At 48.4% G+C, this 22155-nt stretch overlaps 1 protein-coding gene across 1 annotated transcript; it reads right to left on the bottom strand.

Moving 5' to 3' along the window:
- Positions 1 to 1619: 1619 nt before the first annotated feature.
- On the bottom strand, positions 1620 to 8328 carry NCR2 (natural cytotoxicity triggering receptor 2). The gene is made up of 5 exons (XM_064598383.1): positions 8238 to 8328; positions 7748 to 8089; positions 2739 to 2868; positions 2511 to 2621; positions 1620 to 1668 (listed from the first exon to the last, which is right to left on the bottom strand). Exons 1-5 carry the CDS (start codon positions 8326 to 8328, stop codon positions 1620 to 1622), a joined length of 723 nt encoding a protein of 240 aa, XP_064454453.1.
- Positions 8329 to 22155: the final 13827 nt, after the last annotated feature.

The following is a 22155-nucleotide window of genomic DNA, read 5'->3' as shown; positions in this document are numbered from 1 at the left end:
AAAAAATGCAGCCAGGCTTGTCTTAGTCCACTTGGGCTGCCGTAACAAAAATACCATCGACTCGGTGGCTTACAAAACATTTATTTCTCACAGTTCCAGAGGCTGGGAAGTCCAAGACCAAGTTGGCGGTGGATTCCGTGTCTGGCGAGACCTTCCTGCTTCATACAGGGCTGTCTACCTGCTGTGTCCTCACACAGTAGAAAGAGTCAGAGAATGCTGTGGGGCCTCTTTTATAACGGCACCAATCCCATTCATGAGGGCTCCTCCCTCATGAGCTAGCCACCTTCAAGGCCCCCTACAAATACCATCATCTGGGGGGGGGGGGTTTAGGATTTCAACATATAAATGGAGAGGGGGTACATAACAGTCCATAACAATGCCCTTGCTAAATCAATGTAGAGTCCATAAAGCTCTGTAATACACACGGAGCATCCAAGCTTTTAACTCCTGATGGGCTGCCAAGAAGCAGCAGGGGTTTCCAGAAAGTTCTGAGGAAAGACAGAGGTCAAGGAAAGGAGAAAACAGAGGACACAAAAAGGTATTTGGAGGAAACGGCAGATACACAAGGCTTAAAAAAAAAAAACCCTCAAAAGTGAAAACTTTAATATTGCCTGAGAAAAAATGGCATCCCCAAAGAAAACATGCACGCTATAGAGGAACATTCAGAGAACAAATGGACCATTTAGAAATGTTAAGATGTGGTAGCATAAATAGTAAATCTTCGAATAGAAGAGCTGGAACGTAACCTTGAGGAACTTTCCCAGAAAGAGGAATAAAGAAAAATAGATGAAGAAGAGGAGGGAAAAGAAAGAGGCTCAGTCTGGAAAGTCTGACATTGAGAGAGTAAGTGCCAGAGAGACAGTAGCCCTACGAGGGGCAGAGCCTGGGGTCAGACCAGGCTGGTTTCTGTTGTGGAGCCTCCTGCTCAGCTCGTGCAGGAAAAAGGAAGGTCACTCCTCTCTAGAGCCTGCAGCCATCTTGGTGGCAGTGAGGGCAGCATGGGGGGTTCACAGTGACATGGTGACAAGGGGTGGCCGAACTTGGCAGAGCATGAGGCCCCAGTCATGACACTGGACTCACCCCCATGCAGTAAAAATGCACAGGGGTGTTGTTGAGAAGAATGGATAAGGAGGAACTGTCCAGGAGGTAGGGACCAAAGGCAGGACAACAGTTAGGTGATTGACAGACTGGCCGAGTACAAGTGCCCGGTGGTGGGGATTTGCAAAGTGGGAGGAAGAGGAGGGAGAGGTGGAAACAACAGAGAGAGGCAGAACAGAGGGTCTTGGCAGAGTGTGGCTGAGCAAATGGAGATGGGGAGGGAAATGTTAGTGACCTGGGATCTTGGCTGAGCTGTAGGGCTGCAGACAGGAGGGGCAGGGGGAGGGAAGAAGGGGTATAAGGAGGAGGGAAAGGAGAGGAGGAGGGGGAGAGGGAAGACGGAGAGGGGAGCAGGAGGACGGGAGCAGGGGCATGAGGAGGAGGGCTAGGGGAGGAGGCAGTGGGGAGAGGAGTCGGAGTCGCCCACAGTGCTGGCTCGGGTTTGGTGGACAGCGGCTGCACTGGCCTTTGGCTCCCATCCCTGGATGGTGCTGGCCCAGATGCCAACTGCCTGTGAGCCACTAGCAGGCCTGGATCTTGGGAGGAGGCCGGGCTGGGAAATCCTCAGCCCTGGAGTGAGGGGTGTAGTCAAGGGTCTTGGATCAAGTTCTGGGGGACTTCTGCCTTTTCTTTGCAGTGAGCGAAGGGTTCAGAGGCCAGTCAGGAGCTCCCTGGGGGCCTGGGGGAGAATGGCCATTCTTCTTGGACCCCGAGGCCTGGGGTCTGGGCCGAGCTGGGCACATCAGACACCTCCCTCTATGTTGCACGCGTGGACTCCTTAAGGCTCTGAGACGGGGTGGGGAGGGGGGTAGAAATACAGAAAGTGAGTCACATCCACTCTAGGACCTTGTTGCTCTGTCCCCACAGCCCGTCCCGCCTTCAGCAGGCCTGCCACCAGGGACTCTTGGTCTTTGCCTTTCCCCCATCCCCACCTACCTTCCCCCTCCTGCGTTCCCCGCTCCCCAGGGCTCGGGTCTCCGTCCAGTGCACAGCCTCTGTCCCTCACCACTTGGGAAGGGGCTGTGCCCTGTGAGGTGCCCTGGGTTGGTGGCTGTGGGTAGACCTTCCAGGAAGGGCAGGCGGTGGGAGGTTGTATACAGGCCAGTGGTACAGGAGGAGGGATGAATCAGAGTGGGAGAGGGGCAGGGGAAGGAAAAGAGGAGAAGGAGAAGAGGCGAGGGAAAAACAGACCGAGAAATGTGGACAAGGCACTCGAGTTCGAGAGACACAGGGGAGCTGCTAGTGAGCATGCACGATGGATGGAGTCCGTGAGGGATTCCTCTGGACAGCCCTGTTGGGTATAATTTCTCTTGCCTCTGTGTTTGCCGGCTGATTCCCTGGCTGACCATGGGTCTGGGGACGGGAGCCGTTCCTTGCTCCGTTTCCCCCCAAGCCCAAGCAAACCCACTCACCGGACAAGCAGAGCGGATAGCACCAGGCTCTTGGCCACAAGCAGTACACAGAGCATGGGGACCAGAGCGCTGGGGGCTGCAGGGTGAGACTGGAGGGTGGAGTTTTGTTGCCTGGAGGACAGGGGACAAGAAGGGGAGAGGAGCGTCTTGGGGGGCAGCTCTCACCTGCGGGCCCCTGAGCCAGGGCCGTCTGGCAGAGGGTCCCAGAGGGTCCCACCCTGAACTCACTGTGAAGGGGCGGTGAGGGCAGAGGAAGCCCCAGGGGCCTCCCTGGCTCTTCCAGTGGGGGGCACAGAGCTCTGGGTCGGTGATGAGACCAGCTCACCTGAAGCCCGGATGGCCTGTGTGGAGGCACGAGCTGTCAGCGAGAGAGAAAGAACCCTCGTTAGCTGGTGGGACAGCGTGTCTGTTCTGGCTGGTGGGAAAGATGGGACAGGGGCCTGGGCTGGACTGGGAACAGCCCATCAACCCTGGAAAAAACCAATTCATGGCAGTGGAACTGGGCTGTGAAGTCCTGTGGCTCAACACTAGATAGAGCTGCGGCTCAGGCTCTATCCTGTGCCTGTGGGGTTATTCCTGGATCTGGGAAGAGCCCTGGAAGAGGAGTCAGGATGCCTGGGCTTCCCTCCAAGCATTTGTACACGTCTGGAAGGGCAATCTCTAGCTCTCAGCCTCCCTGAGTGTAGACAGAGTCACTGTCCTTAAGCAGTTCTCATCTCTGGCATCCGTTCCTTTTCTCACACTTCTGGGGCTATTAGGGGAAGGGGGCCCCTTATGGGGAACTTTAAGGCTGCTTTCCCACCCCTGTCCTTCCTGGTTTGGCAACAGAACCTTAAGCCCCTCTGCAGGCCCCACGGCCTCAATGGCCTGTATAAATACCTTTTCTGGGGCCCCCTCTTAATTCTGAAACTTTGTGAGCTACTTGCCCCCCATCCCCACTGCCTTGCCTTCCCAGAAAGACCCCAGACCTATCAACGCTAAGAGCTCTTGATGGAGGCTGGTGGAAGGTCACCTCTGGAAAGGTGATGGGGCTATGAAGGAGACAGAGAGGACAATGACTATCGGGGGTGGGTGAGGCCCAGAAGGGAAATAGATGGTGTCAGCCCCAACCTTGTGACAGGAACTGTGGTCTCTCAGTGTCCTCAGCTAGGTCTGCACACCCACCCAGGGCCCAAGAGGGGAGCAGTCTCCCCCAAGCTGGGGAAAAGAGAGAGGCAGGGGCCGAGGAGGCATGGAAGAGAGAGTACTTGATGCTGGGAAACCTCATGGCTGGAGACTTCCCTGCAGAGAGTCCCAGGCCAACGGACATGTGGACATGATCCTATCCCACAAGGGCACTCTCTCTGAGGCTGCCTGGAGTGATGACCAGGAGCAACCCCTACGTCCAAACTGGAGGAGGTCCTCAGGACCCTCAGGGAAAATTCTAGTCCTGAGCTACAGTGTGTGATCTATGGGCTGATCCTGGTCCACAAATTGTGTATGACCTGCCTGCACAAGGTAAATATAGAAATCAGGAGTAAGGATCTTGAAACTTTTACATCAGTTTGACATTGCCTCAGGGTCCAAGCATGTGATTGGTAAACTGGTCCAGTTGAACAGAATATAGACCAGTTTGGGTGTTGACACCCTGTCATGGAGGGCTCCATATGGGGCAAGTTACATGACAGCAGAAGCAGGACCATGACACTTGAACATTAGTTGGTCGACTCTAACCCAAAAGTGTATAAACACCTGAAAAAAATTATTTTTATAATTTGTTATTCTTATAATCATTGAGATTTTCAATCTATCCTTTTAAAAAAATTTAGAGTTTAACATGATTAGGTAAGACAGAATAGTGATTAGCTCATTCAAGGACTACTTAACAGCAAGACAAAGTCACTGAGCTTTTTATCTAGAAAAGCCATCTGTTTTCTGAATGTCTCAGTAATAATAAACCAAACGGTGATAGTGGAATTAATTCTAAAGGTACTTTCCCTTCTGAAGTTATTCCAAAGGGTTTGCATTGGTTTTATTTGAAAATGTAATCCTTCACTGTGGTAGGCAGAACAATGTCCATGTCCTACCTAATCCCAGGAACCTGTGAATGTCACCCTACATGGCCAAAGGGACTTCTCAGATGCCATTAAAGTTAAAGATCTTGAGGTGGAGAGATATTCCGGGTGGGCCCCATCTAAAGATTAGTATTTAAAAACAGAGAGTGGCAGCGCCTCAGTGGCTCAGTTGGTGGCTCAGTTGGTCAAGTGTCTGCCTTCGGCTCGGGTCGTGATCCCAGGGTTCTGGGATCGAGCCCCGAGTCTGACTTCCTGCTCGGCGGAGAGCCTGCTTCTCTCTCTCCCTCTGCTGCTCCCCCTGCATATGCTCTCTCTCTCTGTCATATAAATGGATGAAGTTTAAAAAAAAAAAAAAGCAGAGTGTTTCCCAGTTGTAGTAAGAGAGAAATGCAGGTGGGAAAGGGCCTCTGGCTTTGAGGACAGAGGAAGGGGGCCACAAGCCAAGGGATGTGGCAGCCTCTAGAAGCTGTGAAAGCTGAAAAGCCCATAGTCTGCAAGAAAACAGGACTTCGGTCCTATAGCTACAAGGAACAAAATTCTGCCCAAGACCTGAATGAGCAAGAAGTGGATTCTATCTAACAGCCTTCAGGAAGGAGCAGAGCCTGCAGACCCCTTCCAGACTTCTGATCTGTAGAACTGTAAAATCATAAATCTGTGCGGTTTTAAGCCACTACCTTTGTGGGGATTTGTGCTGACAGCCCTGGGAAATGATGGCACTCATCTATAGTATGAATTTTGTAGTTACAATGAATGAAGTACTAAAACCCAGCGAGTTAGCTGCTGAGATATACTAGCTAATGAACAAATACATCATGAAAACAAGTGACATTTACATGGAAAACATCAAACCACAAATTCAAAATAAACTTTTTTTTTAAAAAAAAAAAGAGGATTGAATTACAAAGTTCTTAAAAGCAGTCAGTATTTCACATACAAACTCTAGTGTGCTGTGGGCTTCTTGTAAAGTAGCAGCTTTGTGTTGCGAAGACAGAGTATCTATCTACAGTTATCAAACGTTATCGCAAGACTGTACGAGAGTTATTTGCTCCTCTGTGTTTTGCTAGTCCGTGGCAAGGAAGGGAGCTTAAATATCCCTTTCTATTGACACATTAGCTCCATATCATCAGGAATTGGCAATCGAGAAGGAAGATCAGCTCCTGGAACAAGTCAAGCTAGCAAAGTATTTTTCGTGGCAACTTGAAAAATGCACACATATTGCAAACGTAGCTATTTTTTATTTTACGTGCAATTTTGAACAGGATGAGAGGTTTTCCTCGGTCTCGTTTTGCTTCATTGTCAGAAACACAACTAACCCTGAGCTGAAGGGAGCTCTGAAGGGTTGTATTATTGACCAGGGGTTTGGGGCTCCAGTTTCACGTAGGACTATGTTCTGATGGTTGTAGATGCTTGGGCAGGAGGACATTCTGGGGCGGTCATTCAGATTAAGGAGACTTGCTATGAAAAAGTACCAGCTGACCTGCACCGTGTGCTTCCCAAAGTGGTAAAAATTGTGAATTACATAAAGATGAATGAGTTGAATTTGAAATCGTTCTCTTTATGATGTGATAATGTGGAAACCCTGCATGGTTGTTATTGCATGCCAAGGTCACAGTGATTACTGAGGGGGAGAGTTCTGTTGAGAATGTTTGATCTATGAAAAGGCTTCTAATGTTTTGGCAAGATTGAAATCGAGTTATGACTAACTTTTTAAAGATGTGAATCACACAGTCAGCCTTGTTTATTTTAGGGCTTTGAGGTTATTCTAGCAAGGGAAGAACACAACATATTTTTCAGTGGCAAACAAAATCTCAGGGCAAAAACAAAAGTTGGAGGCTTAGAAGAAGTTTCTATGAGTTCTTACAGCATGTTCTTAATTTGGTAGCAGTTATCAACAGAACAGGAGATGATTTTGATATTGCATATCTGCAAAAGTACTCATGGAAAAACCTTAATAATTTGATACAATGTTTTCAATTTTATTTTCTGCTCAAAGAAGACATGTGATATGAAGTTCATAGATCCAGAATCCATTTTTTCATCAAAAGACATTTTAAATATAAACATAACTTTGTAAGATAAATTTTGGAATTAGCTACTGATGAAGGATTGAGGATGCATTTTGAAAATATAACATCACTCGCTCCCTTTTGTAAAAATTAAAAATAAAAATATTAAGCTTGTGGAAATTGATTTAAAATTCCTGGATTTCTGTCAACATAACTCTGTGAGACCGGTTTTCTATTATAAGTGTATTAAAACCAAGCATTTAAACAATTTTGAATGTGTTTTCTCTGAAGAGTTATGGTGTCCTAGTGTCATTCAGATTAGGTAAGTTAACAAGCAAAAATAATGCTCTTTTGTCACATTAAAATCCTTCAATGTGGATATACAGGGTGTTTGTTCAAAGTGTGGATGACATTTAATATGGAAAATTGCTATTTCACTTCTAAGTTTTTGCTCAGTTATGACTGAGGCACAACAACGTTACCGCTAGAATGTTCAGCAACTACATCCATCACCTACATGCATACATGCAATGAACAACGTGGTCCTTTTTTATAACTGAACTTTTAGCCTTGTGGACCATATGGTCTCTGTTGGAACTATTCAACTTCACTCCTGTAGCATGAAAATGGCCTCAGATCATAGATAAACAAATGGGCATGGCTGTGTTCCCAAAAATACCTTTATTTCTGGACACTGAAATTTGAATTTCCTAGAATTCTCATGTGTCACAAAATCTTACTTTTCTTTTACTTGTATCCCAACCATCTAAAAACCATCCTTGGTTTTCAGACCTGTTTGCTGACTGCTGATCTGGGCCAGGAGGAATGGACAGCCCAACATGCTACCAACATGGTGGGGGCGGTTTGTGGCCAGTGGCCAGACATTTACTGAGCACCTACTATGTGCCAGGTACAAGCGCCTTCTCTAAAAATGCCAAGCAGTCTTGGGCTCCCCTGTGGCCAGGTCATAGGAGCTCAGGCTGGTCAGCATGCTCAAATGATCTGTTTGAGCATCTTTTAGGAGGCTTGTAAATCATCAAGACGGACAGCAAATGAAGTGTGTGTGTGTGTGTGTGTGCACTTGCTCCCAACAGCTTTCCCAGGAGAACTGGATGCGGGGACTAGGAAACAAGGAGGCACCAGGAGGGAGCGAGGGGACCCCCGGGAAGGGGCTTACCTGGAGACACTGCCAGATAGAATCTTATGGACTTAGAGACAGAGTTGCTGGAAGCGTGGTAGATTCTACACCAGTAGTGTCCTGAGTCTTCCTCCTTCAGACCAGTCATGGTGACAGTGAAGATGCCAGCGCTAGGGTTGTCCCAGATTGAGAATCGAGAGGCCTGAACCAGTCTGCCGGGACTGGAGCTGGTGACTAGCCTGGTGCACTTGAACGCCGACAGCTCCTTACACCAACCCTTCCTCTCGTAGGGCCAGCCCTTGGGGGGGTACTGGCACGTCACAGAGAGCGTCTGCCCCGCCACTCGGTGAAGATGCTGAGCCTCCGGTAGTGCCCACGAGCCTGGAGAGCAGGCTGCAGGTCAGGGTCATACCAGCATCAGCTCCACCAGCCGTCCCCATGCATAGAGCACTAGCGCCACATCTCACTGTCCCAGATGTCCTCATAGCACCCTCTCCTCTCTTCCCCGTGCTCTTCCCTTCCCCCTCACCTGGGATCAGCAGTGGCAGCAACAGCAGAAGCAGGAGCAAGCCTCTCCAGACCCTCCGGCCCTTTCCCTGTGGGCTGGTGGCAGGAGACATGGGGGACACTGGGGAGAGAGAACCAGGAGCTGGTCTCACTCTGCTTAGCTCTTCCAGTCCTTCCGAGATAGACAAAACGAGAAAGGCCAAGGCCAGCCTGGGGAGTGGGAGACCCGGGGAAGGCTGACTGCACGCAGAGGGAAGCAGGGACCTCCAGGGGCAGGTGCGAAGCTGGACGTGGAGGCAACAGCCCTGCTTGGCGCGCAGCTCCCGGGTCTCCACAGAGGCTGCTCCTCTCCTCTGTGCCCAGCTGCCCCTTCCCCATCAGGGCCTGCCCTTGGGGGAGGAGCTGGGATGGCCAGGAGGAAGCTGTGGTCAAGTAAAGGGCTGCCCATCCGCTTCTCTCTGTGCACTGCCTCTTCTTTGCAGGACCCTGGCTTTGCCCCCATCTCCAGGGAAAGCCACGCTGAAGGTGGGTGACGAGCTCAGGGGCACTCAGAGGTCTGAGCAAGAACCCTAAATCCCACTGGCCCTGGGAGTGGTCAGAAACCTCATGCCCAGTCCTGCCTGGTGAGTGAGTGATGTGTTTCCACCCTGGGAGGTTTTATGGGTGCTGGAGGGGAGAGGAGAGCAGGTGGAATTTCAATACCGGTAAGAAAGTGCAGGGAGGACCCTGGCAAAGGAGGGGAGAATGAGGCTGGGAGAGAGAGAGCCGGGCTGTGGCAGGGATGGGTCAATGAGGGGCGGGGGGTGGAGCACAGGAGCCTGGCCCCCCAATCACCTCTAAATCTTCAACTCCTGCCCCCTGTGGGTACAAGAGCGCTAGTTGTGTAATTGCTGCACAAACAGACACAGGACTCCGGCATCTCTTTCTCTAGTGAATGTTAGCACTTTAAAAAATGATGCAATTTACAAAGAGATTTGCTATAAAACAAAAGAGAGAGAGAGAGAGAGAGAGAGAGAGAAGTCAGGACACCGTGCCCTGTGCTAACATGTAACTCCACATTCGGCCACCAGGGGCTCTGCCAGTCTAGCAGCTGCTGCAGGGAGGCCTGCACAGAGCTCATGGCTGAAGAGGGGCTTTGAACTAATTGAGGGTATTGGTTGCCGCCCCCTGACTCCTGCTCCCCACTCCACCTGGGTGCAGAGCCCTGCTCCTTGCAGTGGGAGCGAGCAGAGACTGAGGATAAGGGCAAAGGGACAGACAAGAAGAGAAGGGACACAGGAGGGCCGTGGGCTCTCTTGCCTAGAGACTCCCGGGGAAAAGCAGGATGGAGTTGGGGAGCCAGAAGGAAAGTTTGGGCCAACGCCCAATACCCACTTGCACGAGTTAGGTTACTCAGCGTGTTTGTGTGTGCTCTCTCCACACGGGGGAACTGAGGCTCAGATCTGTCTGTGACCTGCTCAAAGTCACATGGTGCCATGCAGATGTAACCAGACCAGCTTCCTGACTTCTGACGGGGTCTTTCGCTGAAGCCTGGCCCACAGACAGGGCAGGAAACCAAACCACACGCACTTGCAAGAGGCGAGCTCCCGGCAGTTTGTTTCCTGGCCTTGGGCTGGGCTCCGTGTTTCCCCTCCGAACCTAATTACAGACAAAATGCGGGGGTGGGGGGCACCCTTCTGGGGGGGGGGTTCTGGTCCTGGCTGGTGTAGGTGTGTGTCCCTTGCATGAGGGTGTGCAGCAACTATTTCCCACAGCGATTTCCCCTTTGGTTGCTGCTGACCACCGGGAAGGGATGCCTCCTCCCTGCAGCTCCCCAAGATCACTCTTTGCCCACAGTCCACTATCTCTATGTCCCCCCAGCTTGGGGTTGGCTCTGACTTGTTCTCTGCCTATCAGCCTGGGTCTGTGGTGCCCAGGGGACAGGAAGTTTTTGAGCAAACTCCTATACCTCTAAAAGTCTGAGTTTTCTGGGGCACCTGGGTGGCTCAGTTGGTTAAGTGTCTGCCTTCGGCTCAGGTCATGATCCCAGGGTCCTGGAACCAAGCCCTGCGCCGGGCTCCCTGCTCAGCGGAGAGCCTGCTTCTCCCTCTGCCTATTTGTGCTCTCTATCTCTCTGTCAAATAAATAAATAAAATCTTTAAAAAAAAAGTCTGAGTTTCCTCCTTTAATATATAATGATGGATCACTAATATGATTATTCTGGGAATAAATAAGTAAACCCTTGCAAACATTTACAGAAGTGCCCATTACATGGTATCTCTTCAGTGAATATCTGTCATCAAGAATCAACATCCACAATATCATATGTCTTGACTTTTAATTATATATGTAGACATGGAATAGCAGTACAGCAAACTTCTAAAAGGAAATAAAAATACAAGTTATGTCATTTAGAGCAGAACTTTCTAATCATGTCCCCAGTGCCAGAAATTATATAGGGAAAAATGCTCAGTCATTCTACATACAGATTAATACTTGGACATGATAAAAAGATATGACAAACAACATTTAATAGCAAATCACAGCTGTGACTTAAGGTTTCCTTCCTATTTGGCAGATAAAGGGTTATTTGATTTCATATGAAAAACGAGTCTTTTAAATAATAAGAGAAAATGAGTATTTCAATAGGAAAAGGGAGTGAAGTTATGAACAAGTACTTTTCTACAGAAGAAATACAAATGAACAATGTTAAGGGAAACAAATCCAAAGGGGATATTATTAAAATAAATGCAAAACCACTCTTCTCATCAGATTGACAAGAGTTAAGAGAAATGATGATAACCAGGGTTGGGGGACTTTTAGGGAAAAGACAATTGCATATTCTGCTGGGTAAACATATTGATACCACCTTTCTGAAAGACAGCGTAGTCAGATTAACCCAAATCTACTTTAAAAAAGAAATCACCTTTGACTCAGCAGTTCTAAATCTAGGAATTGAAAAAGGGTACAGTGGCTGTTGCAGTATTATTTCGTTTTAAAATTTCATCAAAATCATGCATATACGTGTCTTCAGAACTTGTAGCTCCCAAAATTGTAGGTTATAAACTCATGTTAATAAAAATGCAGTAGTTCTATGCCCCAACACTCTACACCCCAGCTCCCTTTCTTGCTAGGGAGTCACTGTTTTTTTTAAAGATTGATTTATTTATTTGAGAGAGAGAGGTGAGTATGTGCACGAGCAGGGGGAGAGGCAGAGGGAGAGAGTCTCAAGCAGACTCCCCACTGAGAGCAAAGCTGGCTGCAGGGCTTGATCCCACTCCCCGTGAGATCATGACCTGAGCAGAAACCAAGAGTGGGATGCTCAACTGACTGAGCCACCCAGGGACACCCTCCAGGGAGTTTCTTTTAAGTAGTTTTTATATTTACTATTATACCGATATTTCTCTACTAGACAGGGGTATGTATTATCCATGAAATGTGCCCTATGGAAGATGACGTTTTCTCTCTCTCCCATCGTGCCCCTGCTTGTCCCTTCCTCCACCTTTATTCTCCAAATAGTCAAATAGAGTTACTGATAAAATTAATTTTTAGATTTTGTTCTTCCTGACCATGTATATGTCTTTTTCATAACCCAGTCATATAGTTCATAATGATCACATTTCCTCTGTGGTACAGCTTTTTATTTTCCATGAAGTTACTAATTGCCTTAATTTTAAAGTTTATATTCTAGCCACCATCATCAATTCATCCCTAAACTCTATTCCCAAATGTAAATTTCACCTTAGTATATTTGAATATATCAGTTCATCAGCTGGCTTTGTTCCTCTGGTCCATCCCCAGGTGGTCTAATGTCCTCTGGCCCCAGTCTGGACTAGCTTCCCCCTAGGCCTTCAGCAAAGTTGCCTCCCTGACATATCCCTTGGCCTTCTCCTTGGGAATGCCCTTGGGAATGCCCCTGGCCATATCCAGTGTTGAAAGTGCTCTCTTTCTCGACCCCACATCTAACTCTTTGTTTGCTCTCTCCTTTTAGGGCAAGGGTTGGCAAACTAGAGCCCTTGAACGAAACTGAACTCACCACCTGAATTTGTAAGTAAAGTAAATGCAGACGTGCTCCTTCATTTATGTGTTACCTGGAGAATCTGTCATGCTCCGAAGGCAGCTGAGGAACAGCGACAGAGATCCTCTGGCCCATGAGCACAGGATATTTACTATGTGGCCCTTGACAAGAAAAGCTTGCTGACTTGAGAGATGGAAGATGACAAAGAACAGAGAAGCAGCCAGTGTGTGATGGTGTCTCTGAAGGAAAGGCCAGAAGCATGAGAACACAAGCAACAAATGTAGGCTGAGTGGGAAAAAGAATTTAAGCGCTGGATGACAAATGTGATTTTCCATTAATAGTCACTGAAAAAGGTACAAACTATCTTAGAACATGGGCCAGGTTCTGCTACAGTCGTAACCACAGCTCAGTGTGTTCACACAAATAATGTCTTTTCTTGCTCCTGTGAAGCCCCTGTGCCCAGACGACTGTCCAGGGCGGGAGTCTGCTGTAGGCGGGTTCAGCATCTGAGGGACATTGACTTCATGGATGTGCACATCAACACGTGCTTCTCTGGCCGTCACCACAGGGAAGTGAGTGCTGGAAAGTGGAGCTCTTGCTCCTCAATGGCTCTGTGGGAAGCGAGACACGTCACTCCCACACATTGCACTAGCCCGGCAGGTCGCCAAGGAGCTGAGAAACAGGAGCCTTCCATTTATGCAGAGGTAAAGGGGAACCAAATACTGGTCAGCAATAGTGATGCCTATAAGAAAGATACTGTAAGAAAAATACTGCAAGCTCCAGAGCTGGAAGGAAGAGACAGTTACTTCCAAAGGAATGAAAAATGAGTCTCATTGGCTTCAGAGCTTCCTGCTGCAACACCAAATTTTAGAAGACAAGAAACTGGTTTCTGGGGCACCTGGGTGGCTCAATTGGTTGGGTGTCTGCCTTCGGCTCAGGTCATGATCCCAGGGTCCTGGGATCGAGCCCCGCGTTGCGTTCCCTGCTCAGCGGGGAGTCTGCCTCTCCCTCTCCCGCTCCCCCTGCTTATGTCTCCTTACTGTGTAGGAACAACCAGACCATGTTACACATGATAGTAACCACATCCCTCTTGGACAAAAATGATTTGAATATTGGCTTCAGTTCACTGCTAGTTAATTTTTTTAAAAGGGCCAACAAATGGTGGTGGTAAGCACTGAGATAAATCCAAAGAAAGAGAGGTTTAAATAATTATTGCGTCTTGGTGATAAAGCTGACCAAAAATGATGTCATTGTAAAATCGTATTTTGTAATTGTTTGTTTTTTGTGAATATATGTGCAATTAATTTTTGTATGTAGATCTTTTTTCTGGCTAAATTAATAATCCATTATTTCTAATCATTTGATTATTCATTTATGATTTATATATATTGAACTGTAACATAAATAATAAATTTACATCAGTGTAATTAAATATAAATTTAAAACATGAATATCATGTGAAATATTTTGCAAGAACATATTTATATTTAAGTATGTATACATATGAAACATAGAACATAAACATATAGTGAAAAATAAGACTGTCCATCCAGAAATGTGAAAAAATTTAAATATGATGAAATGAATAAATGTGCTGTTGGGAAAAGATTTTTAAAAGGAAATACTTCTTTTTTTTTTTAAGATTTTATTTATTTATTTGAGAGAGAGAGAGAGAACAAGTAGGGGGAGCTGCAGAGGCAGAGGGAGAAGCAGACTCCCCGCTGAGCAGGGAGCCTGACTGGGGGGGTGGAGCTCGATCCCAGGACCCCGAGATCATGACCCAAGCTGAAGGCAGATGCTTAACTGACCGAGCCACCCAGGCACCCCTAAAAGGAAATACTTTTATGTTCCCTTGGGAATGACAAATTAGTTGAAATCACAAATATGAAATGTATAGGGGCTCATGGCTGGCTCAGTCAGTGGAGCATATGACTCTTGATCTTGGAGTTGTGAGTTCGAGCCCCACATTGGGTTGTAGAGTTTGCTTAAAAATAAATCTTAAAAAAACTTAAAAAACACCAAATATAAAACGTATTAGAAAACATACAAATGATTGAATGTAATTCTATAATCACAAAAAGTAAAAATCCTGATTGGATGACCTATTAGTTTCCTAGGGCTAACGTAGCAAATGACCACAAACTGGGTTACTTAACGGAAACGGAGACATGAAGTCTGACATCAAGGTGTTAGGGCTACTCTCCCTCCAGAGGTTCTCAGGCAGGATCCTTCCTTGATTCTTTCAGCTGCTGCTGGCTGTCAGCCGGTGGCCCCATCATTCCCATCTCTGTCTCCTAGTCATGTTACTTGCTCTGTGCAAGACTCTGTCTAATCGCCTTGGCCTCTCTCTCCTATAAGGAGGCAGGTGATTGCATTCAGGACCCACAAGAGAATCCAGTATAAAGGCCATTTCTCAAGACCCTTAATTTAATCACATCTTTTGCCATAGAGAAGGGGAATACTCATAGGTTCTGGGGACTAGGAAGTAACTATATCTTTGGGGGTCATCTCTTCTGCCTTGTAGAGATGAATTTCTTTTTTTTTTCTAAATGAAAATGTGAGTTAGAATTAGGTCAAGATTTAAAATCATCAGCTTGTATGGGTGTTAAAAAATCTGCCTACAAATCACCCTAGGTGCTGATTTAGGTGTGAGTCCCGACATACTTGCAAGAGACAGATGATGTTTATCAAATCTGAGCTGTACAAAGAGGCAAAAAGATGAAATGCTTCCTGGCAGGTTATAACAAGATAAAGAAAAAGCTTAAATTCTTGTAAAAGCTTGACCAAAAAAAAAAGGGCCAAAATTAAAAAAAAAAGGGTATAGCAAATTAAAGACAGGAGTATACGGAAAGAATAATAAAACTCATGACTAAATAGCTTGTATTATGTGAATACAATGTGTTTAGCTATCAAAGTTAGGTCAATGCTTGATTCTATTTCAGTAAGTCAAAGGAGAAAATTATATGAAGATATTGATTGATTGCAGAAAGGCATTTGGTAAAATTCAACATCCATCCTAGACAAATTTTTTACTGTTCTATAAACAGGAAATTGCTTTCCTAATAAAGAAATGGTTTAGTGAATTAATCAGCTAACTTCACACTAGGAAGAATCATGTTAAAGGCTGAGATCAAGATAAAAACGCTCAATGTCAAAAGTATTGTTTAACATGTTTCTGGAAGTACCAGCAAATGTAATTACATAGGAAAATAAAATTGGACACATAAACTTAAAATAATAGGCTAAACTACCATTTGCTGGTTGTATAGTTGTCTACTTGAAAAACTCAAGGATATTTGCTGAAACCCCATACAAACCAAAGGAGAGTTGTCAAAGAAAAAACAAAGCCGGGCAGCAGCTAAAGCGGTGAAAAGAGATTTTATTTAGGAACTACTGCAGTCGGGAAAGGGAGACATCAGTACAGAATTGGGCTCAATTAGGAATACAGCACGGGCCAGTGGGGATTTATAGCCAGGAAGCAGGTGGGGGTTAGGGGATGGAAAATTACTGAGAGGAAACATCAGGAGTAAGGGGGAGGGGTTCTGGCTAAACCCACTCCACCTAGTAGGATTTTTTGCTGAGGACAGGCTGGGGGGACCAGACATCACTGGGCCATGGTGGAGGATGAGGAACTCCATCAGATATTGATATTGAGGATATCCATGTCTTCACCTGCAAGGTGGGCTGCACCTACTGTCCCTGGGCCCTGGAGAACACAGAATTCATGCTGAGCTTTAGAAGGAGCATAGAACAGTGGAAAAATCAGGGTTCTTGCTAAAACTGGACTTTATGAGGAAGTGCATTGATGGGCCTAGGAGAAGGTTCAGGAGCCTCACCAAAGTTTGGTCAAGCAAGGACTCCTTTCTCAGAGTTTGTTCATTCATTCACATGTACTTTCAACAAATATTTGCTAAGATCCTACCATTCCAGATATAGGGAATAGATTGAGACAGCATGCAGTCATGCAGCTTATGTTCAGAGAAGGGTGTTTGGCAGGATGGGGAAGGCAGAAAGGAGAGAGGAAATTAATATGCAAGTAAACAATAATCAAGTCATAGTAAGAGTAAGCACTACGTGGAAAATCATAAGATAGTCAATATTTAATTAAACATTAAAAATAAATAACCATCCATTATAACAACAGTAATCATTTCAGACACAGAAACATTTGGTAGAATTTGCCAGTGAGAGCATCCGGGTCTCTAGCTTCAAGAGAGGCTGAGAAATGGGTATTTAGCAAGACCAAATGCCACAAATATTTAAGAAAGAAACAATACCAAATTGAAACTCATAAAATAGGCGACACATCCCAGCTCATTTTATAAGGCCGGAATTACCCGGAATGTACCCGTACAGAAAGCAGAGAAAGGAATTAGAAGCCAGGAAAATGACCAACCAATATCCCTCATGGCCACATGCATCCTGAGCAAAATATTAGCATACTGCATTCATACTACATTAGCATACTACATTCATATACACAAAAGATACCACGCCCGCATCAGACGGGGTTTTCCTGTGCAGCGGCCTGGCGGGGTCTCGGGGCTGGGTGAGGTGGATGACAGCAGATGGGGCACTGGCCCCCTGAGTGGGGACCCAAGGGGACCTCACATCCGAGCAGATGGCAGCCTGAGGGAGAAAAGGAGGAAAAGAGGAGGGGAAAGCCTGACCTGGTAGGAAGCTAAACACAACAGAACCACCGTCCCTCATTCTGCCAGCACCAGACTTGTCTTAATGGTTTCACTGATTAGGGACTTGCGTGTTAGAGTCAAAGGAAGGCCAAGTTCATTTCTTTAAATGATGGCTCCGGGTGCCCCCTCCCCACATATGTTTGAACCCTTATCATGGTCAAGATGGGAAAAAAATAGAAAAATTCTATAATTGAGAAAAACCCCTCAAGGTAACTTGTATTTTCCTCTGTTGTAGAATATTGTAAAACTTTGATAAACATGACCTTTGAATTAATGGTGCTAGAGTTTCGTGTCGGTCCCAAATTTGTGTCAAACTGGAAAGTTATAAAAAGCTTTCAAATACATGGTTTCCTTTGTCACCAAATCTGCCAGGCCTTTTTCAGTTTCTGGGATCCTTGCCTCCTCCTTCCACCTAGAAGACAAGAATCATCCACAAGGGAACCACCCCCCCACCTCCCCGCATGCAGCATCTTCCCCTGCGGGGCACGCTGCATGCCCTGTACCCAGCCCCTGGAGGAGACGGAATTAAAGCAGAGCTTTTGAAAGTGTGGAGGAGTGATCAGCCTGATCCTGTGTGTGTGTGTGTGTGTGTGTGTGTGGCCAGGAGTGGTCAGAGGGGTTGGGAAAGAAATAGCTCAGATCTACTCAACCTGGAGACACCTGGCCCTGAGCATTCTCCTAGGCTGCAGGAAACCTCTGCAGGGGACCCAGACCAGAGAGCCCCAGGTGGGAAGACCCAGGGAAAAAGCAGGGAAGGCCATTAGAGGTTTACCAGAGCTATTGACCTCATGGGCTCAATGGGACAAAAAGGTGTAATATTCCTATTTTACAGTCAGGGAAATGGAGTCCCCTCTATCCCTGCAGCCATACTGAGAGGGAGGAGAAGGTCGAACTGCCCTTCCCTACCCCTCCTGGGACTGCTGTGGTCTGATCTTCTCCCAGTTTCTTCTCCTGTCCTGAATCCTGGGTTTGGAAGAAGAAGGCAGGTCCTCTCTAGATGGTCATCAGAGTGGGATTTCAGAAGTAACAGGGGCCACCCAGGGCTATTTCCTTTACCAGGGCCACCAACGGTGCCATTCCCTAATAGTGAACCCTAGTCCCACGCTTCCAGGCCATCTCCCAGAGCCCGGTTCCCACAGAGCCCTGTGACCCAGACTCCTCCTGGGAGAGCTGAACCTCTGAAGAGGCGACCCTTCTCAGGACTGGGGACCAGAGACTGATTTGGGGTTCCTGTCTCTGCAGTTTCCATCCCCGGGGATGCCACTGCCACTGAGCTCTGACCGGTCTAAAGGCCCAGATGCTGCACATTGTCTGTACCCTTGGGGAATCTAGGACCCTGGGCTCTGCCCCAGGGTGTTCACCCCACAGACCCTGGTGGGGAGCCCAAAGCGCAGAGAAATGGCGATTCCACCCGTCAAGTGCTCCCTGTCTGCTGCGAATGGCGGGCCTCCTTGTCACACAGCAAAGAGCAGGTTAGAAGGACTGAGGACCACAGGGAGGGCAGTGTGGGAAGGGAGAAGGTGACCTTGGGAAAGGGAAGACTCCAGGAGAACGTCTCACCCGGTAATGGCGCTCTCCAGCCAGCAGGGGGCAGGGCAGCCCGTCCGTTCCAGCAGCGCTCTCCTGCCCACCGCTGTGGAGCGAGGAACAGGTCCTCTGAACCCGAGTCATGCAAGTCATGCGACAACAGCCCACCTCCTGCTGGGGTGCCTGTCCTGCCGGAGGGAGGGCGAAACCGGCTGCAGAAGGAGCTCTGCAATGCCACCAATTCACCAGGGAACCTTAAAGGAACCACCAAGACTCCTTGTGGCTCAGTTTCCCTATGGTGAAAGGGGGTGGTGACCACTGCTTCTCAAGGATTTTGTGGAAGTGAAGTTAAACCAGGGGTTCCCAGACTTGTCTGCACACTGAGATCACATGGGGAGCCTCACCAGTGGGCTAGGTTCTTTGGTCTGGGTGGGTACATTTTTTTCCATAAGCCTGAGGTGATTAAAAGGTGCAGACAAGTTTGGGACTTCCAGAGTTAAAAACTCCTGTGACCAGGCTTTGTAAACTCTAAGTTGCAAATCTGATTTTGCTCTTTTTCCTGAAGTCTCTTTTCCCCCTACTTTGTTTTCATAAAATTGAAATTCCATCCCCTCTCTTCTCATACCTCCTGTATAACCTCTCAAAATGGAAAACGCAGATTTCCCTCACAATCTGAACCCGGGCTACTCAGACATTCCCTGACACAGGTGGTAACCTGTACGAAGTTTGTCCAAGGTGCCCGGAGTAAAAACCTCCTGCACCAAGGGAGATAGGCAGGGTGCCGTGAGTCCAGGGGAGGGTCGGGTCTGGGGCCCTAGTATCTCCACTCTTCCCCGCAATGGGATCACCGTCAGAGGGGGACAGCTCAGGCACCTGCAGGGCTCAGCCAACCCAGGTCCAACTTAGATAAAATCCTTAGTAGCTTTAGCCCTTGTTTCATGTTTGCCTACACTACCATAGTCAATGTTCATGACAGTACGGAAGGGAAATCTACTTTGTATCCACAATCATGTGGAGCCCTTGTGATCTTCATATAAACCTACTCACAAAAGAGACCAGTACACATGAAATAATGTGGGATTTGGCATTCGGGTGTTGAGTACTGAGCCATACTTGGAGCTGATGATTGGGGTGCGTGAGGGGGTGCAGGGAGAGTCGGGGAGCTTGCCTTGGGATTGCACGGCCTGGGGATGTTTTACTATGGTTCCTACTGGTAGCAATGGGGTCCAGGCTCGTAGTGTACATCTTGGGGGGCTATGAGAGTCTATGAGTAAGTGTGCTTATGTCATTTCAACCGTGCTCCCTCCACGCCAGGGGCTCTCTGCTCTTCCTGGGGGCCACAGGTACTTAAGGGCAGCTCGGGCCTCAAAGAGTCCCTACCTGCCTTGGGCCAGTTCTCTCCTGGCTTTTGGAGATGGGTGGAAAAGCCAGGCCTCTGAAAGGATGAAGTGAAAGGAACCAAGATTGAAAGAAAAAGGGTGGTCTCTTATTTTCACCTAGCTTTCCCCTGTAAGTGCTGGGTGGGGTGTGGGGTGGAGCTGGGGAACCCAGAGCAGCCCCAGTGCCTGGACCACCGGCTGAGCAAGGCTGAAGCTGGAGATGCCCCCAGCAGCTGGAGGTTCCCCCAGGGGGCCCCCACCTTCCCGCTGCCCACAGAACCCGCCCTGCAGGCCTCACACTTACTCAATCAAGACCTCTCTTTTCTCAATCTTGCCCTTGATGTGCTGGGGCATCTGGGCAGAGTCGGGCCTAGCTCCTGGGTCTCTCCGTCCTGTAGCCACCCTGTACCCCTCACTCTAGGCACCCTCACACGGGGACAGGGCAGTATGACCTGGGAGGCCCTACACCTGCCGCTGGTCCTGCAGCTGTTTGCCTTGGGTAAGGGGCCCTCAGGAGGAGGGTGGGTCCAGGGGGACAGGGCAGGGGAGGGAGGGAGGTTGGAGGTGAGTGTATGGGGTGCAGTGCACTATGGGAGGGTGGGACAGGGAGGGCTGGAGGGCTGTCTGGGGCCATGCTTTGAGGGTGGCTGTGTCTCCTTCCTTAGCCTGACCTGAGAACTTGTTTTCTAGGCTCCTGGGCACAAGTCCAGGGGAGTGAGCTGGTGTGGGCGCTTCAGCAGCAGGTGCTCTCTGTGAAATGCCCGTCCACGCCCCCGGCAGGTGAGTATGAGAATAAAATCTGGTGTAAGGAAACCAAGCCAGGTTATTGTTTGAAGCTGGTCATCAGCACCAGACCCCAGGTAATGGCTCAGAACCCTCCACATTTTATCTGGGACAACCCTTCTATTGGCTTCTTCATTGTCATCATAACAGAAATCACGAAGAAGAGTTCAGGAACCTACTGGTGTGGAATAGACAGAGGTCCTAAGGAGAGCATCTCTAGTCTCAAGAACATCAGCCTGGTGGTGACTTCAAGTGAGTTCTTTGAGGAGGGCAAGGGCCTTCCTGGGGTGTCCGGGGAAATGAAGCCACTCACCTCCTTCCCCTGCCTTCCTCATCCAATCCTACCACTTCCGTGCTCGCTCCCACTGTGGGCAGTTAGGTCCCTAGTTCCCATATTCGGGCCATCACCTCCATCCTTGGGTGTCCTCTCCCAACAGGTATAAGCTAATTTGGGGCCCACTGGGTATAGCTCCCCAGTCCACATGATGGCTCAGACCCAACCTCACCCACCGATCCCCAGAACTGGCCACCCCATGGAGGTACAGGGTATCTGTGTGGGGCCCTGTGGCCTAGGTCACCCCCAGACTGGACATGCTGGTTGTTCAGGACCTGGGTCCGAGGCAAGACTAGAAGGGTCTCGAGACTCTGATGGTGAAGAGGCCAGGCCTTTGGGACAAGTGGTCTGTGCCCTCTGCACAGGAATGCTCCTGACTCTCCCTGCCCTTGGGAGTTTGGGGACCCGGTATGAGGCTTCTCTCTCAGTCCAGGCCTCTCTCAGCCCCTGCCTCTCTCTTTCCACCAGCTCTGAGAAGTTCCGTGTCCTTGGACCCCAGTCAGCCCTGGCCTGGGGGGCCCCGGGGCCTGGCTCTGGCCACTCCCCCTCTTCCTCTCAGGCTTTGGGGGCTGACCTCTTCTCTGGGGACTCTAGGCCTTCTCTGTTGTCATCAATCACACTTTCTTTTCTAGTGACAACCAGTTCAACCTTCATCAGTGACTCTGATTACTGGTAGGTCTGGGGTCTCACCTAAAGGGAGGGAGCTGGAAAGCTGATGACTTGTGTGGACTCTGAGTCAGGAGATCAGGGGGACATAGAGGTCTAAAAGGGGCTCCAAGGTCTCAGCTCAGAGCTGGGCTAGGTTGGCAAGGGTGAAGGAGTGGCTCTAAACTTCCCCCATGATGGAGCAGAAATAGCTACGTACCAGGAATGCAAGAACTTCTATTAGTGCTGATTCCCAGGCAAGAGAAATGAGGCCTGTCCAGAGCCACTCAGCTACTTCAGGGCGGTGGCAGGACCAGGATCCAGGCCTTCTGTCCCCTGGTCCAGGGCTCCTGTGGGGTTCAGACATTCTCCAGGGGCACCTCTGGGTAGTCCTCTCCCCGGTTTGCCTATTACAGATCTCGGAGCTCTCCCCCTCTGCTTTTTCGTCTGCTCCCTATTCATTGGAGCTGTGGCACACCCTGATAGTGTCACCCAGAGAAATGACAACTCTGATCATTTCTTTTCTCCTTTCCAACCTCTCCCTCCACCCAAGGTTCCTGGGTTCTCATGATTTTGTTCCAGGT

This window comes from Mirounga angustirostris, unplaced genomic scaffold (genome assembly GCF_029215605.1).
Source record: "Mirounga angustirostris isolate CCGP_5_RB_7025 unplaced genomic scaffold, mMirAng1.0.hap1 SCAF_8, whole genome shotgun sequence".
NCBI classification, from domain to species: Eukaryota; Metazoa; Chordata; class Mammalia; order Carnivora; family Phocidae; genus Mirounga; species Mirounga angustirostris.
This window is presented reverse-complemented; position numbering and strand designations above follow the sequence as displayed.